Below are 24,158 nucleotides of genomic sequence, written 5' to 3'. Positions count from 1 at the left end.
ACACATATTAAAGGTAGCAATTATGCAATATGTTTTTAATTTCTTTATTTTAGAAAAACAAAGGTTTCCAATTGGTGTCGTAAGGCAGAGTATCACAATTAAACAAGTTAGTTAGTCTTTCAAAAACTTTTATAGCTTAGCCCAAACTAGAACATTATTTATTATTATCATTATTCTCATTCTTGGGACTTAGACTCATTCAGAAAAAAATATATATTTGTAAAAATAAAATTGCAAACTCAGTCCTGTTATTTAAGTCTTAATATCTCACACTTGTTTTTAACAATTTCTACATAAGAATAGCTGAGTGATTTTTTTTTTTCCCCTCTGTTCATGAAACACTGATGAAAAAAATGTATGTATTTTTCCCCAAGAAAGGGTTTGTCTGTAGCCTGGCTGATTTAGAAATCACAGAGATTCGCTTGCCTCTGTGTCCCCAATGCTGGAAATGATTCTTTTCTTAAAATTTAAAGCTACCTACCAAGCCAAAACATTAGAAACATCATGGGCAATAAAACTGAGTAAACAGAAACAACACACGTGATCGCTTCAGCTCTTCAAGAGAGACCTTTCCATCACCTTGACTCATTTGGCATCTTTTACATTATTTCTAAACCAGGTTTCAGAAGTCCTTTGAGTAAAAACCTCTAGATCTAATAAACATCAAACAAGTTTCAAACAAAAGAAACTCCAAAAATATTGATAAACACAACAAGGAGAGATTTCAGAACAGAGCTGCTGAGGATGTTAGGCTAAACATGCATTCTCTGAAATACTCGTAAATGTTGTTTGAGCACCTATGAGCTATGTTTTTGAATTTCAGAAATCAGAACTTGACACATTAAAAAAAAAAAAAAGGTAGAATCCCGCCAGGCGTGGTGGCACACGTCTTTAATTCCAGCACTTGGGAAACAGAGGCAGGCAGATTTCTGAGCTCGAGGCCAGCCCGGTCTACAAAGTGAGTTCCAGGACAGCCAGGGCTATACAGAGAAACCCTGTCTCGAAAAAACAAAAAACAAAACAACAAAAAAAGTAGAATCCAAATTTCCTGAAAGAATTCTATTGTTGGTATCTAACCAAGGGAATTAAGAGGATCAATTTTTTCTTAGATTATGAGTAAAGCTGCCTTGATTCTAAAAGTATATTCTCCTGATAAGCCAATAGTACTCTGATAACACATTAAAAAGAAAAGCACATGAGTGAACAAATTTTAAGTTCTCTTTTTATGTGAGCACTCTGACAATACAAATAAAAATATCCTCAAAAAGAAACATGTAAAAATCAAAAGTTTAATACAAAAAGAAATAAAACTATTTACTTACAAACCACTTTCACATTTTTCCCTAATGCACATTTTAAAAGTACAAATATGAGGCTCAATATAAAGTTGTTTCACAACAGAGAACCAAAGCACTCATTCAAAAAGAAAACTATTTCAGAATACAATGAATTACCTCTGTGCATATGTTTATTAACGCAAAGCTGTGCTTTACTCTTTTTTTCCTATTGAGAACTTATTTACAAGGATGATTGACCAGACAAGATACATTTAACATTTGGTAGTGATAAACAATAATAAAATGTGACAGTGGTACTTCCTATTTCTTCATGTCTCTCTTCTTACCACACATTATCATTAATGAGGCATCTATAAACTTCAGGTCTTTTCTCCTGCAATAAGGCTTGACCGTTGGGACCACTACCATGAAGCTTCCCAAAGAGTCTATGAAGTTTATTCTATGGAGAAGTTTGTTACAGTAACTTTTAACAGTGCTTATCTCCAGTTTCCATTTTAGAATATTCTTTTATTTTCTGAACATTCCCCATGACTACATACATACACCATTATCAATAAAGTTAATGTTGGGTGATTAAATATTAAAAATGGCTGCTTTTAAATATGAAAAGAACACTTGGACACAGACTATAATTAGCAATTCTCTTGCTCTACTGATATACATATTTTAATTCATTAATATGATGCAATATTGATTAGTATTGCATCAGAAACCAGAAGCTCCCTTGGCAACCTAAGCAGAATCCCAAAGTAACTTCAGGGTTAGAGCTACAAACCATGTTTGTAAATTCTCAGCGGATCCTTTCAACAAACTCTGAAATACTCAAAGAACAGGACCTAAACATTACCTAATAAAAATTCTGAAATTAGCTAAAATGAAGGCATCAAAATTAACAAACTGATCTATAGTAAACATTATCACAAAATACCCACTCTTAGACATGACTGCATTCTGATGAAAGATGAGAGGTTGTGACTGTCACAGAGGCAAAGCTGAGTATAGAGAAGGGAACTAGGATCTCTCCCTTTGTTCATGAAATCTGAATTTAACATGTTGATTATATCACCCACCTGTTATGGCCTCCCACAATAGAGGCATGGCAGTAAATTTTAAATTATTAGTTTATATATCATAAAAACATGATTTATATTACTTCTGAAAGCATTCATAATTAACAGAAATATTAGAAGTAATGTCAAGCTATAAAATAAAACCAAAACAAAATATTAGGCTGCTTTAGCTAAAATCAAGATATACTAAGAGATCCATTCCTTCCTCCAATGGACAGTGCACTCTACTAAACAGCACAGGAAAAGGCTGAAGCCACCACTCCCCAAATACCATGGTCATTTTTAAAAGTCAATTACAAGATTCTTCACCCACTTCATAGGGTTATATGCCATTATCATAATAATGTAACAGAGTATAAGTAAAAAAGTAACATTTCTCCTTTAAAAACAACTAGTAAAATAAAATCACTATGCTATATATAAAAACACTAGTTTTAAACTCAGAACCTTAAATCTGATACACAGAAAAAGTTACCAGTTCCTCTTAAAATGTCTAAATTTTAAAGACTTTATTTGTTTATATAAATTTTATCCAAAATATAGGAGAATTGATATAGTAGGTGAAAGTACTATTTCTCTTTGCAAAAAACACATCTTCTACATTAATGGTCAATTTAATATTCTGTCCAAGCTTCTTAACTTTGTCATAGAACATGCACACAGAGAAGTGTGTACATAATGGGCATCTGTAAAGTAACTGATACAATGATCTGGCTTTGTTTTGGACAAACTGTTCATCACTTTGTTCCAAACATCTTCCTACTTATGGAAGAATTATTTTAATTCATGCAGTTGTTATTAGCAAAATACAAAGAATATGTTCTCTTCTGTAAATAGATCATGATTAAATCTCTAAATTCAATAAATACTCTTTAATAACTTGACATTCTATCAAATATTTTTTATCTGTGAAGTCTCAATCTTTCTTCTTTTCTAATACATCTTTGGGCTCTTGCACAGTAGGCGCTAGAAACCCTCCACTGCTGGACTCTTGCTCTTTGCTCTCTTCTATCTGTTCCTGGTTTTCCATTTCACCTTTGGATACTTCATATCGTTCTTCTATGTAGCCTCCATCTGTGTCAGCTGTATAGATTCCATAGCACATGATACTGATGACACCCAGTGGCAGCCCGAAAAGAAAGCAGCCCATAAGTGGAGAGCTCTTGAATATAGACTGTGGGTAGAGAATACAGTTGCACTTGAATGGAATCCTGACATAAAATACATGATGTAAATTTAAGACCACAACAGATTCCCCTCATGGCTATTGAACTCAGTTTCAATGAATTGATGTCAATACCCAAGCAATTCCTACCATGTTAAAGACTAAATAAAATCTCTAGACTCTTACATGCATATATGAGTGTGCATGTGTGCAGAATTGGTGATGGGCAATAGGAAAAGTAACCAAACAGTCTGAGTACTTAATAAAAATCCTTCTTTTTTTCACATTACCCATAAATGCCTCTTAGATAATTACTGTTACTATGTTAAACTCTAGGAAATTGCTTGTGGGTTGTTTCTGATAAAAAGTTATATATACATGTTCTTTTTTTTTTTAAAAGCTTTTGTGTGTGTGTGTAGGTGTCTGGAGGCCAGAGGTGTCAGATCTCCTGTAGGTACTAGCTCTTAACAGAGCCATTTACTTATAGCCCTAGACATATTCTCTTCACATGACATTTTAACATGAGTCATGCTGTTGCTAGTAAAGCCACACTAACTTACCAGTTCATTTTATGTTATGTGTTATTTCCTCAGTTGTCAGAAAAATAATTTTACTGAATGAGTTTTACTGAAAGATGTATTTCATGGGTTGGGTCTATGTCTCTGGAGGAATCCAGGAAACAAAAAGACCATTTTGGATTGATTCACAGAATTAAAAGCAGAGCAAGATAATTTATGACAACTAGCCCTAACCTTAAAAAGCCTCAACAATATATTTAAAAGCCAGGAAGGAAAGTACTCAGATGGATGGGATCTTCTGATGTGTATCACAGGAAAAGGGAAAGAAAGTGCTCAGAACTGATGACCATTGTGACACTGTGTAGTGGGATGAACAATGTACTGAAGACTGTTGAGAGGAGGTGTGGACTTAGGTGAAAATGAGGGTGGACAAAATACCAAGTGGCTAATCCATTTGGGTGGAAACAGGAAAACAAATGTGACTGATAAACAGAAGGATGCTATGTATGGATTTATTCAGATTACTCAAATTTACTCCTTATCAATAAAGAAGGCTAGCTACATTTTCATGGTGGCCTTGGACTCAACAAATGAAAAGCAGCATGGAGCAGCTAGCAAGACAGCTGGGATGAAAAAATGAAGGAAGGCACTGTTAGAGAATTACAGAGACATTTTAATTCTACAATTTAAGCCAGCAATTGAAAGAAATAAAGTGCAAAAGAAAGAAGGTAAGTGTAAAGAGAGAGCAGATTGAAAACCCCAAATTTTTCAGCTATTGAAGATACTATCAGAACTTACCACAATTGTAGATTTGGCATCAAATACTATTCTTTTCAATCTCTGAAAAATGCTATCACCTCCTTGGGCCTTCAATTTAATAAGAATAAAACATGTTACGCACATATTAGTAGTTCATTTTTATGTTACATAATCATGTAACTGGAGGTAAAAGTTGACTTATAAAATACTACATACGTAACCCCCAAAATTCATGTTAAGTACTTAACACCCTCTTTTGTCCTTTCCTATCTTTATTACACTAACATATTCTAAAAAATTCATTCTGCCTTTATTCATGATCTTTGTGGCTTGTTGAAGCTGGTCCACCCTCGCCAGGCTTGGATAAGCTTTGAGTTTCTCTGGGTTGCTTAGCCACATTGAGGCAGAAACTTTCTTACTACTTAGGAACATCCTCATGCAGACAGAGCTTAACAGGGAGTGCTGAGAAGCTGAGAAAAGTTCCTGGGGATATCAAACCCTGGCATCTAGCTATCCCAGAAGTCTGGCCCATTCTTTGAATTGCTAACTTTAGGACTAATGAAATCTCTGTTATGAAAGTCGGATCAGGTTTTACTAAATCACAGACAAAAGGGCTCGTACCACTACAACTCAATTTCTTTCAATCAAAATGCCATTTGTACACAATACCATATTGCTACTTACTATGTAACTAAGGGAGTTTCACAAATTAACTGACTTTAAACTATGATAGGTATGCAATGTTGACTTTTGAAAGTTTGTATAATACTTGAAACAAAAATGTAAGAAAAACAGTAATTAAATTATCATCGAAGCACGCCGGGCGTGGTGGCCCACGCCTTTAATCTCAGCACTCGGGAGGCAGAGGCAGGTGGATTTCTGAGTTCGAGGCTAGCCTGGTCTACAGAGTGAGTTCAAGGACAGCCAGGGCTACACAGAGAAAACCTGTCTTGAAAAACCAAAAAAAAAAAAAAAAAAAATCATTGAAGCAACAAAGATCCTTCTTGATTTTTTTTTTTTTTTCCACTTAATGACAATTCTTTCACATGATTATTTTTAGAACTCTTTGCTGGACCTCTGATTCTCAATACATTTCTTGATGGTTGAAAAACTGTGATTGTTCACAGCTTTTATTAAAAAATAGAAAATAATTTCTGGTAACTTATTTCAGTTGTCCTTAATTCAACTGATCCAAAAGGGTAAATTCTCTAAAATCTATTATCCCACATCACAAATTTCTTACGATCTCTAGTCCAACATTAGAGGCTTTTCCCATTACTGTGGCAAGCAAAGGTGTCTCAAGTAACACTTCAAGGGACATTTGCACCTGTGAGCCTCTGTCATACAAAAACTTTCTAATAGGCTGACTGAGTCAGGAGAAAGCAGTGGGCTGAATCTGATTCCCTCTTCCCCCCAAGGCAATGACTACCCTTTCTTTTCAGGATTAAAGGTAAAGAACCTCTAGTTTCTCCTCTGCCTTCTCCCATTTATCCCTCTGAAATGGACCTGAATTACTTACTGGTACTGTACCATCCAAAATGCTGTTAATGAACTGGACCATGTCACTGGCATCCTTAATATGTCTATCAAGCAAAAAGTACTGTTGGTTTGAAGTATTCAGTACAACTATTGTTGGGACTGTCAATTCGCTAGAAAAAAAGAAAAAAGAAAGAAATCAAAACTCATATTAAGCATAGCAATAACAAATACCTTACTCCTCATTTATAACTTAGGAGCTCTAGTTAGAGAAGAAAAGAGATTTTTAATATCTTTACCACTGTGGTCTACAGGAACTTTTCAAAATTTGCATAAAATCTATTATAAACTAATATTGTATGAAAATAACCTAAAAATCAATACCTGAGTAACAGTGATTAAATATAAGAATAAAATTTGTGCTATGCAAAGTATAAATTTCTGAATCGTACTATATGGAATACTAATAACATTTAGCCCTACTTTAGATGGTACTCAGAAACCCAGATAGGCAAGAAGATATCTCTAGACCCATACTGTTTGAATGTGATACTTTCTCTTTAACATTGCAAGATATTAGTCCAGAAATTTAGCTTCTTACATGTACATTTTTTTCTTATAAAATATGGAAATTAATAATTCCTAATTGCTACACAATTACATGAGAAAATTCAAGCTAAACATTTAGAATGATAGCTTTTATATTTGAGTAAACATATACATGTTGAATAAACACTACTGTGAATTCTCTAGTCTACAGTCACTCTACCCAACAACAGGATACATATTTTTTCCAATATATTTAAACATTCATCAAAGAGGATCATACCCTAGCACAGAAAGCCCTATTGCTATGACCTGAATATGAAGTGGCCTGGACAGGCTCATGTGTGGAAGGCTTGGTCCTCAACTGGTGATATTATCTTTGTAAGCAGGGAATCTTCAACAGTTAAGCCTAGCTAGATGTGACTGGCAACATACATTTGATGGTTTATCTTGCTTCCTTTCCTTTTCCTCTACTTTTACTTCTTGATCACCTAAGGTGAAGTGTATCAGCCACATATTCCAGTTATCATGATACTCTACCTCATTTAAACTGAAACCAATGGAACCCACCAACATTGTCTGAGACCTATAAACTGGAGCCAATTTACCTTTAAAATGTTTCCCTCAGACTAAAGCTTATCATACCCTTCAAACTAAAAACTTAAGCTGACTATGATCTTGTGACTCTAATTTGAGCTCAGATCTACTATTTCACAACTGGTTAAACTATGTAAACTAAGTGTTTACCGTTAGACACTATCATTTCAGATTATGTTAGTTATCGAAACAAATCTGCTGTGCAATGTTGCAAAACATTTTTTAAATAAATCTATATAGTCACTGAAGATTTAAAAAATGGTCATATCAGAAAGTAACCAAGGAGCTGAAGGGGGCTGCAATAATATGAACTAACCAGTACCCCCTGAGCTCATGTCTGTAGCTGCATATGTAGTAGAAGATGGCCTAATTGGCCATCATTGGGAAGAGAGGCCCCTTGGTCTTGCAAACTTTATATGCCCCAGCACAGGGGAATGCCAGGGCCAAGAAGTGGGAGTGGGTGGGTAGGGGAGCAGGGGTGGGGGGAGGGTATAGGGAACTTTCAGGATAGCATTTGAAATGTAAATAAAGAAAATATCTAATAAAAAAAAAATGGTCTTATCAAATTCCCATCACATATACTGCAAAAACTGTATTTTTATTATAGGGTATTCTTTTTATAAGATTATACAGAATATCTGTTTTCTTAGGTTTATACAAGATCAACCTTACAACTTCTATAAACAATAAATGGGCAATAAGAAATATATGAAATTTTTTTACTATTTTTTGGTAGTAAAACTTTATTGTGATTTAGGGAACAACTGGCAAGGAGGATGGAAGTGGGAAAAAATATAAGAGAAAATGGGGAGATGTGCAGCAAAAAGTTGACTTCTGCAAATAGTAAAGCTGTTGCAAGTATGAATTTATAGTTATTTGCACAAGTTCTACATGAGACTTAGTCTGCCAGCATTGTACCATGCATGGGGGTGGGGTGGGGAAAGGCTATGAAGTCCTATACCTTCCTGTGTGATTACTGGCAGTTAATAGTTTTGGGTCAGAAGGTTATCATTTTCTTTACTGATATTGCAAATGCTCCAAGCAATAACCTACCATATACTCATGCAAATAACTCAAATTAAATTAAGTTGGGTCAGACATACTGGGCAGAAGTGTTTTAGAGGGAAATGTGGGAGAAAATCAGAAGGAATGGGGTAAAAATAACAAAAATTTATCCTACATGTGTATCAATCTATCGATAAATTTTTAAAATTGAAAAAATACTAGTGTCAATTACTTTAAGTATCAATAATTACATGTGGAAGCCAGCCAACCCTCAGGAACTGGGTCTCTATATAGGGATTAAACTAAAGTTGTCAGGCTTCTGAGCAAGTGCCTATATAGTGAACAACCTTACCAACCCATAATTATCTATTAAAATTATTAAAGTTTGTATTTTAAAAACTACAAATATTACACATTGTAGAATGATTTGAGAACACTAAGTTATAATGCTGAAGTGGGAAATTATCTTCTATACTAAAGAATGATATTAAATCTCTGGGGCTACTGAGATGGCTCAGCAGTTAAGAGCACTGGCTACGCTTCCAGATGTCCTGAGTTCAATTGCAAGCAACCACACGATGGCTAACCATGGTTATCTATAATGTGATCTGATACCCTCTTCTGGCAAGCTGGTATATATGTAGAGAGAGCACTCATATATACAAAATAAATAAACCTAAACAAAATCTTAGAAAAAAAGGAAAATTAAATCTAAATGAATTCAAAATTCAGGATTTATAAAATAAAACAAGATATTTAATAGAAGAATGTCAGCACCAGAAAATGACAAGTAGTTTTGGCATGCTTTTTCCCAGCTAATTGAGTCACTCCCTTCTCTCAAAATTAGATATCAAAGTGGAAAAACTGCTTTCAAAACCATCAACACTTTACTTACTCCATCAGCAAAGTATTTATATAATCATTTCCATCCATATGGCCAAACTGAAAATCTCTTTGAAACACAGCAGCAACAAAGAGAAAGAAGGAAAGAGGACAATATTAGATTAAAAGAAAAATGGAACACAATACAAACCAGAAATTGGTAAGCATATAATAATGAACATAGAAATCCCTATGTTCTAAGACTATGTTCTATTGATAAGCAAGTACATGAGCAGCAACAACAAACTCTGGACATTTCACCTCATTGTATACATGTTTAAAAGGCAGAGAAGAAATGTGCTGCAAGTAAAATACTAGGAAAGGTGATTTACTGTGAAATAAGGTCAGCTACCATGTACCAGGAGAATTGCACAATGAGCTTTTGGTAGATTTGAAATGGGAAGAAAATAATGAATCCTAGAAGTTTCTATTGCTGTTTTTGATAGCAGCAACAAACTCAAACATTTGAAATACAGCAAAAATCCTTATTCCTAAGTAAATGTTTTATTCTATTATTTTTTTGAAAATTTGTTATAATTATCTACCTAACATGTGACCGTTCATTTAAACTGTTTCTAATTTACAAATTTATGTCCATATTTTCCTACCATAAAACATATGTCAAACACTCTCAGGAAGCACAAATGGGATGAAATATAAATGAAACTACTCTAACTTGAAAGATGTGGCATGTATGTATCCTTATGCTGACGGGAAGCTCCAAGTCAATCAATTCTTGATTCACCTTTCATATGGACTGTCTTATCTGAAAGCTTAGGGTCAAATATGCTTGAAACTTCTGAAAAGTTTCATGGTTTGGAACATTTTCACATAAACGATGAGCTCCCTAGGGCAGGAACCAAAGTGTTAATTATACACATATCCTGAAGGAAATTTCACACAATTGTTTAAAAGTGATTTTGTGTTCTGACTACTATCATGGGAAGGCAGGCGTGGAATTTTCTGCTTAGTGTCATGTCAGAGTCCATGCATGCATTTAGCCTTTAGAGCAGCTCAGATGTCAGATTTAAATTTTAAAGATTAGGGATGTAACTTTTGGTTTACCTCACTGTAATACCAAATTAAACAAAGACAACCTTTCAAACAAAGACAACTTTTCAGAAAACATGCACATACCTATGGAAGTGGTCTCTGAAATCTCTAGCAACTTCCTGAATAATTGACTTTAATCTATGGAAGAACAAATATATAAATGTTTCACCTCTTCAATTAAAAGTTTAAATTATCCCATTACAGTATCTGTTGCCTTATTTAAGTACTATAGACAAAACAAGATACTCTAAAGAGATTATACAAAGAGCTGATCTGGATGACACTTGAAGCTTAAATCCATTTCAAAGCAACCATACCTGGCATGCTCAAGTGAGGTGTTTTTCTCATCAATAACTGCTATGGCCACAAGCTTTCCTGAAATTAAGAATAATACCTTTCATTTTCTTGAACTGAATATAACTATTATTACACTTGTCAAATATTTCTCCTGTAAATGTGAACTATCATAATATCTTTCTAAACTTTAACTCCAATCATCATTTATATGCTACATAAAATTAACCCAACATCTTATGGTACAATGCTTGCAGCCTGGACCAGTGAATTACTTACAAATGATGAATTTCTTCTACCTATAGGAGATAAATAATAATAAATTTTCTATGCTTTCTCTAATAAAATTTATGCAATCCACAGACTGACACAGTATTTGTGGAAAGCTACACCATAAAGAAGACATTGATTTAAAAAAGTTTACTAAAAATTGTTGCTAAAAAAAAAAAAAACCCAAAACAATAGTTTATAACACTAAGGAAATGATTTTTATGTGGTAATTTTCTGCTATAATTTCACCAGTAATGGCATATAGAATAAAATTTGAGTGACATACTGTTCCTGTAGTATTAGTAAAACAGTAATTTATATGCCAGTAATTCATATGCCTACTGATAATGTTCAGGAGGGTAGAATAGTGTAGTAACAGAACAGTGGTATTCTGGTGGTATTGATTTGGGTTGAAGATGTTATGTTCTCAGCATGGTACCAAGCCCTGGGAGGACAAAGGCGAGATACCACTGTGTAACACCTATGTAACTGAACTTTAAGAAACTCTCATTCATCTTAGGAAAGCAAGTTTTTTAGATTTATGAACAAAGTTAAATGAAATTATATACCTAAACATATTAAAATATTATTTCAGTTGGGGCAGGAATACAAATGTAGGGTTAAGTTAAAAAAATTAGTGTCACTGTACATTATTTTGATGCTTTTCCTAATCTCAGTCTGCATACTACATCTCTAATACAACTATATAATCTCTAATACAACTTACTGTTAGCTTTCTGTTGAAAACAACAGTCCATAAGGATTATTTCTTGAAATATTTCATGTATTAGTCAGTGCTTAATTTTTCTGGTCTTTATTTAGTTTTCAAATATCTCTTCTCTACAACTGCATATCCATTCCACGACCATGTAACCATGAGAGGAGACACGTGGTAACAATAGTTGTCCCACTTTTTAAAAAAATATGCATTATTTTATTGCAAATTAAACAAACAAACAGCAGACCTTAAAAGATGGTGAGAAGGCTTTACTTTAACCAGTAGCTTCATGATTTCTGTTTTTGTTTTTCCCTCATTCCCTATCTTCCTCATCACCATCAGTTGTTAGTAAGTCTTCTCTTTCGCTACACTGATCATCTTATGAGAGTACATATCTATGGTATTATAAGCCTCAATTTTTCGAAAGCAGAACTAGCAAACATAAATCTACTTTGATTAGGAAATGCAGCCTTAAAAGAACCAGTAAATACATATTCAATTAAAGAAAAATTCTGTAATGACACAGGAATGGCCATCTGCTTCTTACCTGTGTCCCCAAGTTCATACAGGAGAAAACCATCCATAGTAAGGTAGTTCTGAAACCTCTCTCTGCCGATCCATGAGGACAGATCGCCATCTTCATACTCTTGAAACAAAGCAAAAGAAATACATCAGAGTACAAGATAGTTATGTCTCAACCTACAAAGTGAATAAAGTATTTAACACAGTATTATTAAAACCTTAAGCTGGTTCTTACGTAGTTTATTCTACTCAATCAGATGTAGAAAAGGATTAATGAACAAAGCATCACTAAAATTAGCAAACGATAATTTAAAAACATGCACTAAATCAAAACTATGTTTTGCAATATATTAATAAAGTCCATTTATAAATTTAAAAAGAAATCATAATACAGTTATAGACTGAATATTCATTTGAAAAGCAAAATTAAAAAGACTGTGACAAAATGATCAAATGAAAACATATATTCCTAAATGACAGCCTAGTGAAGGTGTTACCTGGTTCTTATCACTGTGGGTAATTTGTATTGTAATTTCTTTGCTCCTGCTTATTAGAATTTTATCTTATTTACAATTCTTTCTCATATCTACAACTTAAACATACACATAAGACACGGTATATTAGGTCTTTTATCGACTATACTCTACTCACTGACTGAAAGGTGTGCTTTTCCTTTTATGTCACATTGCTAAATAAACTATCTTAAGCAATCAAATCTATAAAATAAATTTCTAAAAATTGAAATTATTTAGAGCTGGATTTAGAAATTAGAAAATGGAACCTAAAAAAAAAAAAAAGGAACCTAAAACTATATAAGTTGATTACTGGGCCAGTATCTTCATTCCATGGTAACAGTAAATTTCCTAAGGACTGTACAACGTGATGAATTTAAAACTCTTCAGAAAAACTATCCCTGTAGTAGTATCCAAATGGTTCCAGATTCATAAATAACCAGTAGTAGAATAAATGTCTGAGGTATTATGTGATCTATTGTCCACCTGAAGGCTTCAGGCAGGTTCAAAATTTGGCAACAAAGCTGGACATGCACAATACCTTCAGGAACTGCACCAACTACTTCTCTCTCAAGCACAAAAGACATCTGAAGTAGGAAGTGAGGTGAAAGGAGAGGGACTTTCTTTAGGCAGGCACAAAGATTATATATAAATCTAGACAAGTGTGACTAGTTTTGTTTTATTTATTTATTTTTTAATTTCTTTTTGTTTTTTTTCGAGACAGGGTTTCTCTGTATAGCCCTGGCTGTCCTGGAACTCACTCTGTAGACCAGGCTGGCCTCGAACTCAGAAATCCACCTGCCTCAGTCTCTATTTTTTAATTTCTAAAAGAGAGTCAAAGGTTTTTAATTTCTAAAAAAGAGTCAACGCTCTCTAAGTTACCAACCTCTTAGCAGAACTAGAATATGAGATTTGATGGCTGAATCTAGATACTGCTAGATCTTAACTTGGGAGGAAAAAAGAAAACACTTTAAAAATATATAAAATAGTTTCAGTGGCCAAGTATACAGTGAGCACTTCTGCTAGCAGTTCCATAATCAAAAAGAATGTAAGTAAAGACACATACGGGTTCTTTTCTTTCTCCTATTTTTTATATGCACAAGTTCCTCTCATGTTCATTTGACTGTTTGGTGATAATTGTAAACATTCAATAACTATCCCCTGAATGAATGAGCCAATGAACAAACTTGCTGTTCATAGATCTCCTTATCTAATGTTCTAGTGATGTATGATATTTATTTATCTGCCATACTATCCATTGCACAAACCATTTAAAGGATAAAAATAACAATATAATATTAAATAGTTTTTTTATTGTACTAAGTAATAGAATATACCTAATGTATAGTAATGTATAGCATGCAGTAATGACAATTATATATCAAGAACTTAGTTCAATTAAACACAGTTAAAAAAAAATAGAGATGTAAATGGAAACAATTGAAATATATTCCACCCCCCCAGTGGTTCAATAACCAAGTGGGGTAAAAATATAAACCCACATTTACAAAAAAGAAAATTAATGAGACACTGACAAAATGCCATTAGGATTTGCTTTGAAATGCTTCAAAAGAGAAACAATACAACTAAAGCAACTGCAGTAAGGTCTTGTTAACCATTTATATTACTGTGAGTACTAGGGTTTTATTATGTCATTCATTTTATGATGTATGAAAGATATCAAAATAAAATTTAAATGAAATGAAATATTCACTTCTAGGAAATGTTTTCTGACAGAGGGGGAGAAATACATAAATTTTAATGATTTCTCACGCATACACACATACACACACACAAAATCACTGTCAGCAACTAATGATGAAAGTACACTGATTAGAAAACTACTGAAGGGTTAAAAGATCACTCTACCAAATGCAACACCGGTAGCACTTACAAAATCTTTTATAAATGCCTCCTTATAACAATGTTTTAATTACGAAAGGCTTTATACGAGTTAATGGAACTTACCATCATAAACAAAATAAGTGTCATCTTTGAAAACAAGCACAGCAGGCATCTCTTTCAGTGTCACGTACTGCAGAAAAGCATTAGAAGTTTAAGTTTTAGCAATTCAATTAGTAAGCACAATTTCAAAAGCACTGAAAGAAACAAGAAAAAAAAAAATACACAACTCAAGACTAAAAAGGGAACAATTTTAAGTTCAGCCAAATTTTATATCTGAATGTTTTCATATACCTCCCTGGAAGCATCATGCTTGATATGAGAAAAAGCAAGGACTACTCTAGAGTTTCTAAAAGACCATGAAGAGCATTCTGAGTAGGAAAAAATGGAGTTGATTCTGGAGCACAGGACAGCAGGTCCAATGCTTCAACACCCGACCTAAGGATGTCACCCCCCACCACTCACCAGCTATGTTATATTCAGTCACTTCATTTAGGGTCAACTGCCTCATCCTAGAAACATAAAGCCTATAACAGTATCTACCTTACAGGATAATTATGAATGACATCATGTAACAAGTGCTCTCCAAACTGCTTTTTAAAACACAATTGCCATTCATAAGGAATCACCTAAAAGAGCCTCCTTCTATTTTGTATGTATTTCAAAAGAATAAAATTATGACAATCAGAAGACAAATAATTTGGCTAGGCAATTACCCATGGATAAATGAAACATGAAAATAACAGTAAATAAAGGAATTCAGGTACAACTTAGCATAGAGGCAATATGATAAATGACCTTATGATAATGCTACATTATGACAAAAATGATGACATCTATATCTATATCTATCTATCTCACAACTCAGGTAGTTAAAAAGTTTTCAACTATGACTAGATCCACCAGCTCTTAGACACTCTTCTACCAAAATGATATGAAGTTTCTATTTTCAGCATGAGACATTGATTCCTTTCAAAGGAATGCAGTGGTCATTCCTGGAAGGGCTTAAAGCAGATAATCTAGTTCCATCTCTCTTTCTCTCTCTCCTTTATTTCTTGATGTTTACTATCACACTGAAGTGGGTGCTGGGTCTGTTTTTGATGTTTTCAGCTTTTTCTTTTCAAAAATAAAGTCTTATGTAGCACAGGCTGGTCTTGAGCTCCTGCCTCCTATGTCTAGTTATACAATATCCTGTCCAGGTAATTCTACAACTTTAAGAGATAGTGGTTACAAAAATTTGCCAAAAATCACATACCTGTGTGGTAAAAATGGATTTGACTATAAATATAAAAATTAATAATTATATCTAAAAAAGGAGACATGACAAATTAAGGGTATGAACATGATCTGCTCTGAAAAATAATGTCTTACACCAAACTGGTAAAACTGGAGTGGATTTAGATTGACAAAAATAGAGGTTCTTCAACAAGCTGAAATCATTTCAGAATTCCATTTATAATATAAAATTCTAGATATGTAAGAAAGCAGTGGTTCCTCATTGATAATTGGATATTAGCTTAGATGCTCGGAATACCCAAGATACAATTCACAGACCAAATGAAGCTCAAGAAGAAAGACCAAAGTATGGATACTTCGGTCCTTCTTAGAAGGGGGAACAAAATACCCATGTGAGGAGATTCAAAGTGTGGAGCAGAGACTGAAGGAAAGACCATCCAGAGACTGCCCCACCTGGGGATCCATCCCATATACAGTCACCAAACCCCAGACACTACTGGGGATGCCAACAAGTGCTTGTTGACAGAAGCCTGAGATTGCTGTCTCCTGAGAGGCTCTGCCAGTACCTGACAGATACAGAGGTGGATGCTCTCAGCCAACCGTCAGACTGAGAACAAGGTCCCCAATGGAGGAAAGGCCCGAAGGAGTTGAAGGAGCCTGCAGCCCCATAGGAGGAACAACAATATGAACCAACCAGTATCCCCAGAGCTTCCAGGGAATAAACCACCAACCAAAGAGTACACATGAAGGGACCCATGGCTCCAGCTTCATATGTAGTAGAGGATGGCTTTGTTGAATATCAATGGGAGGAGAGGCCCTTGTTTCTGAGAAGGCTCAATGCTCCAGTGTAGGGGAATGCCAGAACAGGGAAGCGGGAATGGGTAGGTTGGTGAGCAGGGGGAGAGGGATGGGATAGGGGGTTTTCGGAGGGGAAATCAGGAAAGGGGATAACATTTGAAATGTAAATAAAGAAAATATCTGATTAAAAAGAAAAAAAGCAGTGGTTCTCAACCTGAGGGTTGCGACCCCTTTGGGGATAAACTTTTTCACAGCAGTTGTATGTCAGATATCCTGCATATCAGATATTTACATTTTATGATTCATAACAGTACCAAAATTACAGTTATGAAGTAGCAATGAAAATTTATGCTACAACATGAGGAACTATATTACAGCACTGCATCATAAGGAAGATTGAGAACCTTTGTCCTAAATGAACACTGTAAGTTATTTCATAGTCTCCTGCTTATTGATTCTTAAGCAACTGATCTCTGGACCTATTTTTACACTGTCTACTGCACTGTGCTCTAAGCATATGAACAGACTTGAGTTCCTTATGAACTTCAACTTCGTTATACACATTGTTATATACACAACAGAACTGTCTTCTGCTTGCTTCTATCCCCTTCTTGCAGTACTATAGGAACACTGGGTATTGTGTTGTTTCTCAAATATGTAAGGTATACTCTTGCCTTGGGCATATACTTGCACTATTTTGTACTTGTCTTGTACTTGTCTCTTCCTTGTTTCTGACACATTCTACCCATATACCTGCATGAGGCAGGTTTCAGTTCAACTATTTTCTACTTACACATACCTTCCTTTTTTCCTTTATTTTTGGATCGAAAAATGTAGAACAGTTGTCCACCCCCACATATTCCAACTCTCACACTGTCCATTTACTTTTTGGTGGCATCTCTGGAATTTTGTTTTTGTAATATTTATTTATTTGCTGTTGGTGTGAGAAACCAGGAAAAGACTATATTTGCAGCATACATATAACTTACTACTTTTAAGTGTTTTGGGGGTTTGATGTGTATCACTGCTTACTAGTATTCTTTCACAGAGAAAAAAAAAGTCCCTAAACAATATGACATCAATGGTAAAAAATTTTCTTTTCATACATTATGAATAAATCTGACATGTAAAATCAAATCATAATTCTTATGAATAATTATCATTAAATCAAATATTAAACATTACCTCAGGAACCACATCTTCTGAGGCAGAAAAGAAGTATGTATATACAATTAACTCTGAAGCAGCATCTATGTATTTCTCCTATGATAACACAAACAGAAAAAGGATATCTTAAATATAAAAGATCACAATTTATTTCCCATTTAATAATTAAAGCTATAAGCAGTAGGAGAATTTCCTACCATGTCACCTTTCAGTGAAAGAAGAAACTAGCCAAACCAAATACACTGTTGTCAAGGTAAATAATCATTGCAACTAAGTGCTCCTATTCTCCCTTTCAAAGAGTTAATGAATTATAAACAAAGTCAATTCGGGTTTCTTAACAGAGATCAGCAATAATGAATAATGATGATAGTGACAAAAGTAAAGAAGATATGTACAAACACACACACACATATACTAAGTAAACAGGCACAGTGCTTTGCTTTAAAAAGATAACATCTGCATTGCAGTTTTCAGTCTTTCACTTAAAGTGTTAAAAAGTGATGCAAAATTAAATAATCTGGTTAGTAACATAAGAAACACTAAGGTAGGCAATATTTACCCAAGTTTTACTTACTTCAGTTTCATAATTGCAAATTTAATAAGAGAGATTAAAGAAAGTATTTTCATTGTGAAAAATACTTAGGTGAACTAAAACATTTTGCTTTAAGGTTTTGGTAAAACCATAGCTTCACAGCAAATAAAATTATAATATGTCTGTTTATGTGGAAGAAAAAGATAGTTTCATACTTTCAAGGGTGATTCTCCACCAATATAAACAAAAAATACACGGTGCCTCTTCCGTACATGGTCGAACATTTGTTGACTTGGAAGAGGCCGAATTAGAGCCCTGTGTGAAAACAAAACAAATGGGTATGAGCTAAAGATAGTGCACATTTTATTCCCATTTGTGTGACAGCTGATCATATTTAATGTTTTAGCAATGTTTATCTGCACTTAAATATAGCACCAAACCCACCCAAGTAAAATTTCAGCCTATGGTGTTTGTGTATTGCATACTAACACTTTATGTAGTACCCAAAATGAAATCTGCCAGTTCCAAATACATCTTTTAGACAACATCAATATTAGTTTTTGATTAATGAGATACAGAATGATCATCTGCTTACAGTCTTTGGCTAAAAGCAAGACAATTCACCTGCAAATTATTTCAGTTTCAAAAGCATATTTACAGAAACAAATCATGAAATAGTATCTCAGGAGTCAACAAGAGTTAATATTTATATAATATATGTCGGTTTAAGTATTACATACTGCTTAAGTATCCTACAGAGGTCAAAGCCCTAAGCTTCCAATTATATAACTATTTTCTGAAAAATAAAATGGAAACAATAGTTACACTATCACAAAGAGAAAACTATGCTATAAAATTTATTATAGCTATTTTAAAAAACAAGTGAATAAATTAATTACACTAAAAGTTACTTATAAAACAGCTATGAAATAAATAAATGCTTTCTTTTTAAAAATTTAGTGTAGATTATTATACTTTTAGTCCACAAAACTTAAAAAATGAACAGAAACTATTTTGTAAAAGTGAACACTTTTAAAACACAATTCTTAAGGTCATTGCATCACTTTCCCTAGCCTCTGCTTCAATTCTTCGTAATTAACCAGGAAGTGATGCAACTCTGGAACTGAGTCATGAAATTGCCTCTACTCTAGAGGTGCTTTCACATCAGGAGAATCCCTTCTTAGGGTTAAGGAAAAATGCATTCAATAACTGCCAAATATAAAGCTATCTGAAGCCATGAGAGTCAAGTGCTTACTACTGGACCCACTTCCTTCAAATAAACTCATTTCAAAATCTATTTATTCACAGAGAAAATGAAGAGAAACATGTAGTCACAATGAAAAAAAGAAAACTGAAATTATATGTATATGTATCATCAACTCTTAATAAAGATCATTCCTAATTCTGTGCATTTACAAATATTTTGAGGCATCATTTTATACAACAAACCTATCCTGTTTTAATCTCAAGCTATTTATTTACCAATATATTTTTTCAAGCTATTAAAGTGCCTAGAACTTCAAAGCCAATATAGATTAACTGATCTTGACAAATATTTTTCAAAAAGATACAAACATATAATTATAAACACTGATGTTATCTACATCTGAGTAAGACATAGTCATTTTGTTTAAAAAAGTAACATTCAAATCATCAGGAATTGCGAGTAGAAAAAAAATCTACTTTTTGATCAGCAATAAGTCAAAGATCTGTAGTTCAATGCAAATGGCTCACTGGGTTTTAGCTATGTCACTTGCTAAACAAAAACTGCTAGAATACATTGCAGGTTAAAAAACATGTGATAGTAAGGAAAATTAATTTAGATGCAATTAAAAAAATATTTTTAGCACCACACACTAGGGATGAAATCCCAAGTCTATAAGAACAATAATATTCTGGATTTCTCTTAAAACTCTGAAATTAGAGAACAAGAAATATAAGTTGATATATGGCAAATCAACATAATAAAAATTAAGACTCACGAAGTTAAAAAATAAAGTTTCATGAAGTTGTTAATTGATTTTCCTAATTTCATTTTCCATGTTTCCAATTACCCATTACAACTATGGTCTGATAATACTAAGTAGAAACTTCAACAGGAAACGGTTTGCAAGTTAAACTGTGCACAGTTCCAAGTAATGGCAAACCCTACTGTATACTCATATCACTCAAAGAGTACATAGAAAGCCAGTGAATCATTCCTTTGTCCAGTATATGTTGTATACACGACCTGCCCATCTGCAATTCTACAGCCCTTTGAGTTGCCAGACTTATTTATGAAGGAATTGAAGGTTTGTATGCAAATAATCCTTACTCTGTCAATGGACCCAAAGTGCAGAAGTTAGTAACACTGGAAATCTAGATACTAAAGAAAGGAAGTCAAGTGCTTCCTTTAAGTACAAGGTATTTTGAGAAAAAGAAACAGAGATTCATATGATCTGGTACTAGTCAGTTTCAAGCATCCTTGAGGTGGGGGTGAGGTAGGAGTTGAGGATGTCCTTTATAAATAGGATATATATTTGTAAATAAATTTATTTACATAATATAAATTTAAATATATAAATTGTATATGTAATAAAAATTTGAAAATGTATTACAATTCATTGGAGAAAAAATTCTAAACATAAAATGGTCTTAAACACAAAATTAACATATACTATAAATTATGATATATCTATAGAATTTCACTGCATATGCTACATAACTATAAATTTTTTATAACTGCATACAACACATTTAATATCTAAAATATGTATATCCAATGTGGTCTACTAAAATACATTTTCTTTCAAATATTAAAATCCACTTACCCAGACACTCTGTGAGCAAACTCAATTATATCATCTTTAGTCCGTGGTCCTCGGTAATTATATGCCAAGTCTCCCTTTAATCTTAAAAATTAAAGGTAAGAATTGGAAATTAACTGTCTTCATATTTAGTCTCAATCCCCCTTTATTAAAGTATAAACTTAAAATGTATAAAACACTGAAGAGGAAGCTTTAAGAGCAGCACACTTCTGTAAAACAAAGTATGCAATTATCTTCTGAGGAACAGCAACTTAAGATGCATATGAAAAGGCTGTACTCCACGCACACAGTAGTAATACATTTACTTTGTAGTATAAAATTACAATATACAACTCCTGAAAAGTGAGTAATTTGCACATTTACAATCAAGAGCTTAAATCAGAGTAAGTTTACTTACTCTCCATCAAGTGTAAAATAAAAGGACTAGGAACTAGGGTATTTTGGCAGTGGTAAAACCTGCATCATTCAATATGCATCTTGAATGAGGCATAAAAATAGCTTTCCTAAAACTTAAGACTATCTTCCACAAAACCTGTTAATGAATAAATTGTATATAGCAAGTTGTACAGATAAAAAAGAACAATAAGCAAAACTAGAACTCCTAATAACAAAGAGAAAGCGCCATCAATACACACTGTAATAGAATAACATTTTCCAATAAATAAATAAACCACAAAGGAAAAATGTCAACATCCCCCACCCCTTGAAAAATTTATTTACTCAAAATTGTAAACTTTGGGGTTTTAAAATATCAGGGAAAAGTCAATTTACTTAAAAAAACAGAAGAAAAGAAAACACTTTGAAAACAACTGCTTAGCTTCTCACAGTACCAAAATATGGCTAATGAAAATAACAGGAAAATGCAGCAAAATCATTGTAAAACAATTCTCTTTAGAATCATCACATCATTTTTTTCAACTTAAGTTCTCTAGTAGACTTGGTCAATGCCCTCAGATTAAAATGATCATCTATCAATTTTCTTCTCTTGGTTTCTTTCTTTCTTTCTTTCTTTCTTTCTTTCTTTCTTTCTTTCTTTCTTTCTTTCTTTCTTTCTTTTAAATGAAGTTAGTCTCTTTATACAAGAATGAAATGTTGTGATTTGCAGTGGCAAAGCAGGCACAGACTGGGGCTCCTCAAGAGACTTTTGATAATGAATGTATACCTTATTCTGTAAGTACATGCTACACAGTAGACCCCCAGAACACATTTACTGAATTAGATGGGTACCACATACTTAAATATGAAGAGGTGTAGTCTCTCATGCACTTGGTTTAAAAACAATGGCTGAACCCAAACCTTCACCCTCCAAAGAAAGTACTAGAATAAATAAAATGTAAGCAGAGTGGACTATTAAAAATATAGATCTAAACATGTAACACTTGACTTACAGCTTAATTGTTGGATAACCTCGAACTCCAAACTCTGAAGCAATGCCTTGATAAGAAAAAGAATAAAATATTTCTAAGTTCTTTTTGAACTGAGAAAACTAAGTAACATGAGCCTTTTACTTAGGAAAAAAAAAGTATACTTATATAAACCTGAGTGAATGTTTTTTTAATTAATTAATTAACTGAGAGTACACTGTAGCAGTCTTCAGACACACTAGAAGAGGACATCGGATTTCATTAGAGATGGTTGTGAACCACCATGTGGTTGCTGGGAACTGAACTCAGGACCTCTGGAAAAGTACTCAGTGCTCTTAACGGCTGAGCCATCTCTCCAGCCCTGAGTAAATATTTTTTTAAGTATTAAAATCTCACAAAGGGGGAAAAAAAATCTCACAAAGGAAAAAAAGCATGACATTTTCTTATAATTACTTAATAACATATGAAATTTTGAAAAGAATTTTTTTTCATAATTCAACAAATTCAGAGTATTTTGTTCACATCATGGTACACATGCTAATCATACTGAGGTGGAATAGTTATAATTGGGTTCAATAATAATTTAATGGTTTAATAATAATAATTAACTGTACAGAAAACAGCTGGGTATGTTGATTCATTCTTGTAACCTAGTACTTGGGACACTGACAAAGAGGACTGACCTGAGTCCTAGGATGTCAGAGAATGTTCCAGGCCAGCCTGAACTACAGAGAAAGATCCTTTCCCATTTTTGTTTTGTTTTAAAGAGAGCAAGCACACATATTGCCATATAACATAATTTTACTTTCATAAGTAAAAGACAAGGGAACCAATCTTATTGAATACAAAGGAATTTACATGTGTCACATCATTCAATCTTCAAAATAGCCAGTAAAAGAAATACTACAATTAAATGTTTACCAGTAAAGCCAAAGTTTAGGGTCTTTAAAAGCTTTCCCAGTATCACACACAAAAGCAGTTGGCAGTGCCAATCTTGATTTCTCTGAAGCCATGCTCTTCAAATTGCTATGATACCCCAAACTTCTCTAAGCTTAATTTATTCTTTTATCATTTCCTTTAAAACCAACTAGTAAACATTTGGTTATGGGGACATGTAGTTTCTGTCACGACTCAGTTTTGACAACAGAGCATGAAAATAGTCTACATAACAGTATACAAAACAGGGAGCAGGGCAGATTTGGCTTATGTGGTGCTGGGTACTTGTCTCAGATTCATTCAGTTTCTGCACCCATTCATTAATCTTATTTTCAACTTCTAATGTCTTCCTAATCTTCACTTATGTTTTTTTTGTTTGATCCATCTTTTAAATGCCTACTTATTTTTATCTTTTTTCCTCAGCTTACACTTACAAATTTAACTTTTCTGTAGTTGTCTCCTATAATTTATTATTTTTAATTTAATTTTGCTCAGTATTGGGATGAAAGTCTGGATCCAAGTAGGAAACCAATGGCTTGTATGTCTGTGTTATGATTAAGACTAAGCTCACATGGTATATTAAAATTTTAATGGCTAATTTATTTAACTCAAAGTATATAATCTTTTTTTTTTTTTTTTTTTTTTTTGGTTTTTCGAGACAGAGTTTCTCTGTATAGCTCTGACTGTCCTGGAACTCACTTTGTAGACCAGGCTGGCCTCGAACTCAGAAA

The 24,158-nt window shown here is 33.5% G+C and overlaps 1 protein-coding gene across 1 annotated transcript; it reads right to left on the bottom strand.

Annotated features, from left to right (window-relative positions):
- Nucleotides 1-966: 966 nt before the first annotated feature.
- Tmx3 (thioredoxin related transmembrane protein 3) lies at nucleotides 967-22,555 on the bottom strand. Its single transcript, XM_021214925.2, has 12 exons — nucleotides 22,516-22,555; nucleotides 21,131-21,211; nucleotides 18,536-18,635; nucleotides 17,807-17,884; nucleotides 14,654-14,720; nucleotides 12,199-12,297; nucleotides 10,687-10,744; nucleotides 10,454-10,507; nucleotides 9,330-9,386; nucleotides 6,330-6,459; nucleotides 4,850-4,918; nucleotides 967-3,542 (listed from the first exon to the last, which is right to left on the bottom strand). The coding sequence occupies exons 3-12, from the start codon at nucleotides 18,602-18,604 to the stop codon at nucleotides 3,285-3,287; spliced, it is 939 nt and encodes a 312-aa protein (XP_021070584.1). The 5' UTR covers nucleotides 18,605-18,635; nucleotides 21,131-21,211; nucleotides 22,516-22,555; the 3' UTR covers nucleotides 967-3,284.
- Nucleotides 22,556-24,158: the final 1,603 nt, after the last annotated feature.

This window comes from Mus pahari, chromosome 15 (assembly GCF_900095145.1).
Source record: "Mus pahari chromosome 15, PAHARI_EIJ_v1.1, whole genome shotgun sequence".
Taxonomy (NCBI): domain Eukaryota; kingdom Metazoa; phylum Chordata; class Mammalia; order Rodentia; family Muridae; genus Mus; species Mus pahari.
This window is presented reverse-complemented; position numbering and strand designations above follow the sequence as displayed.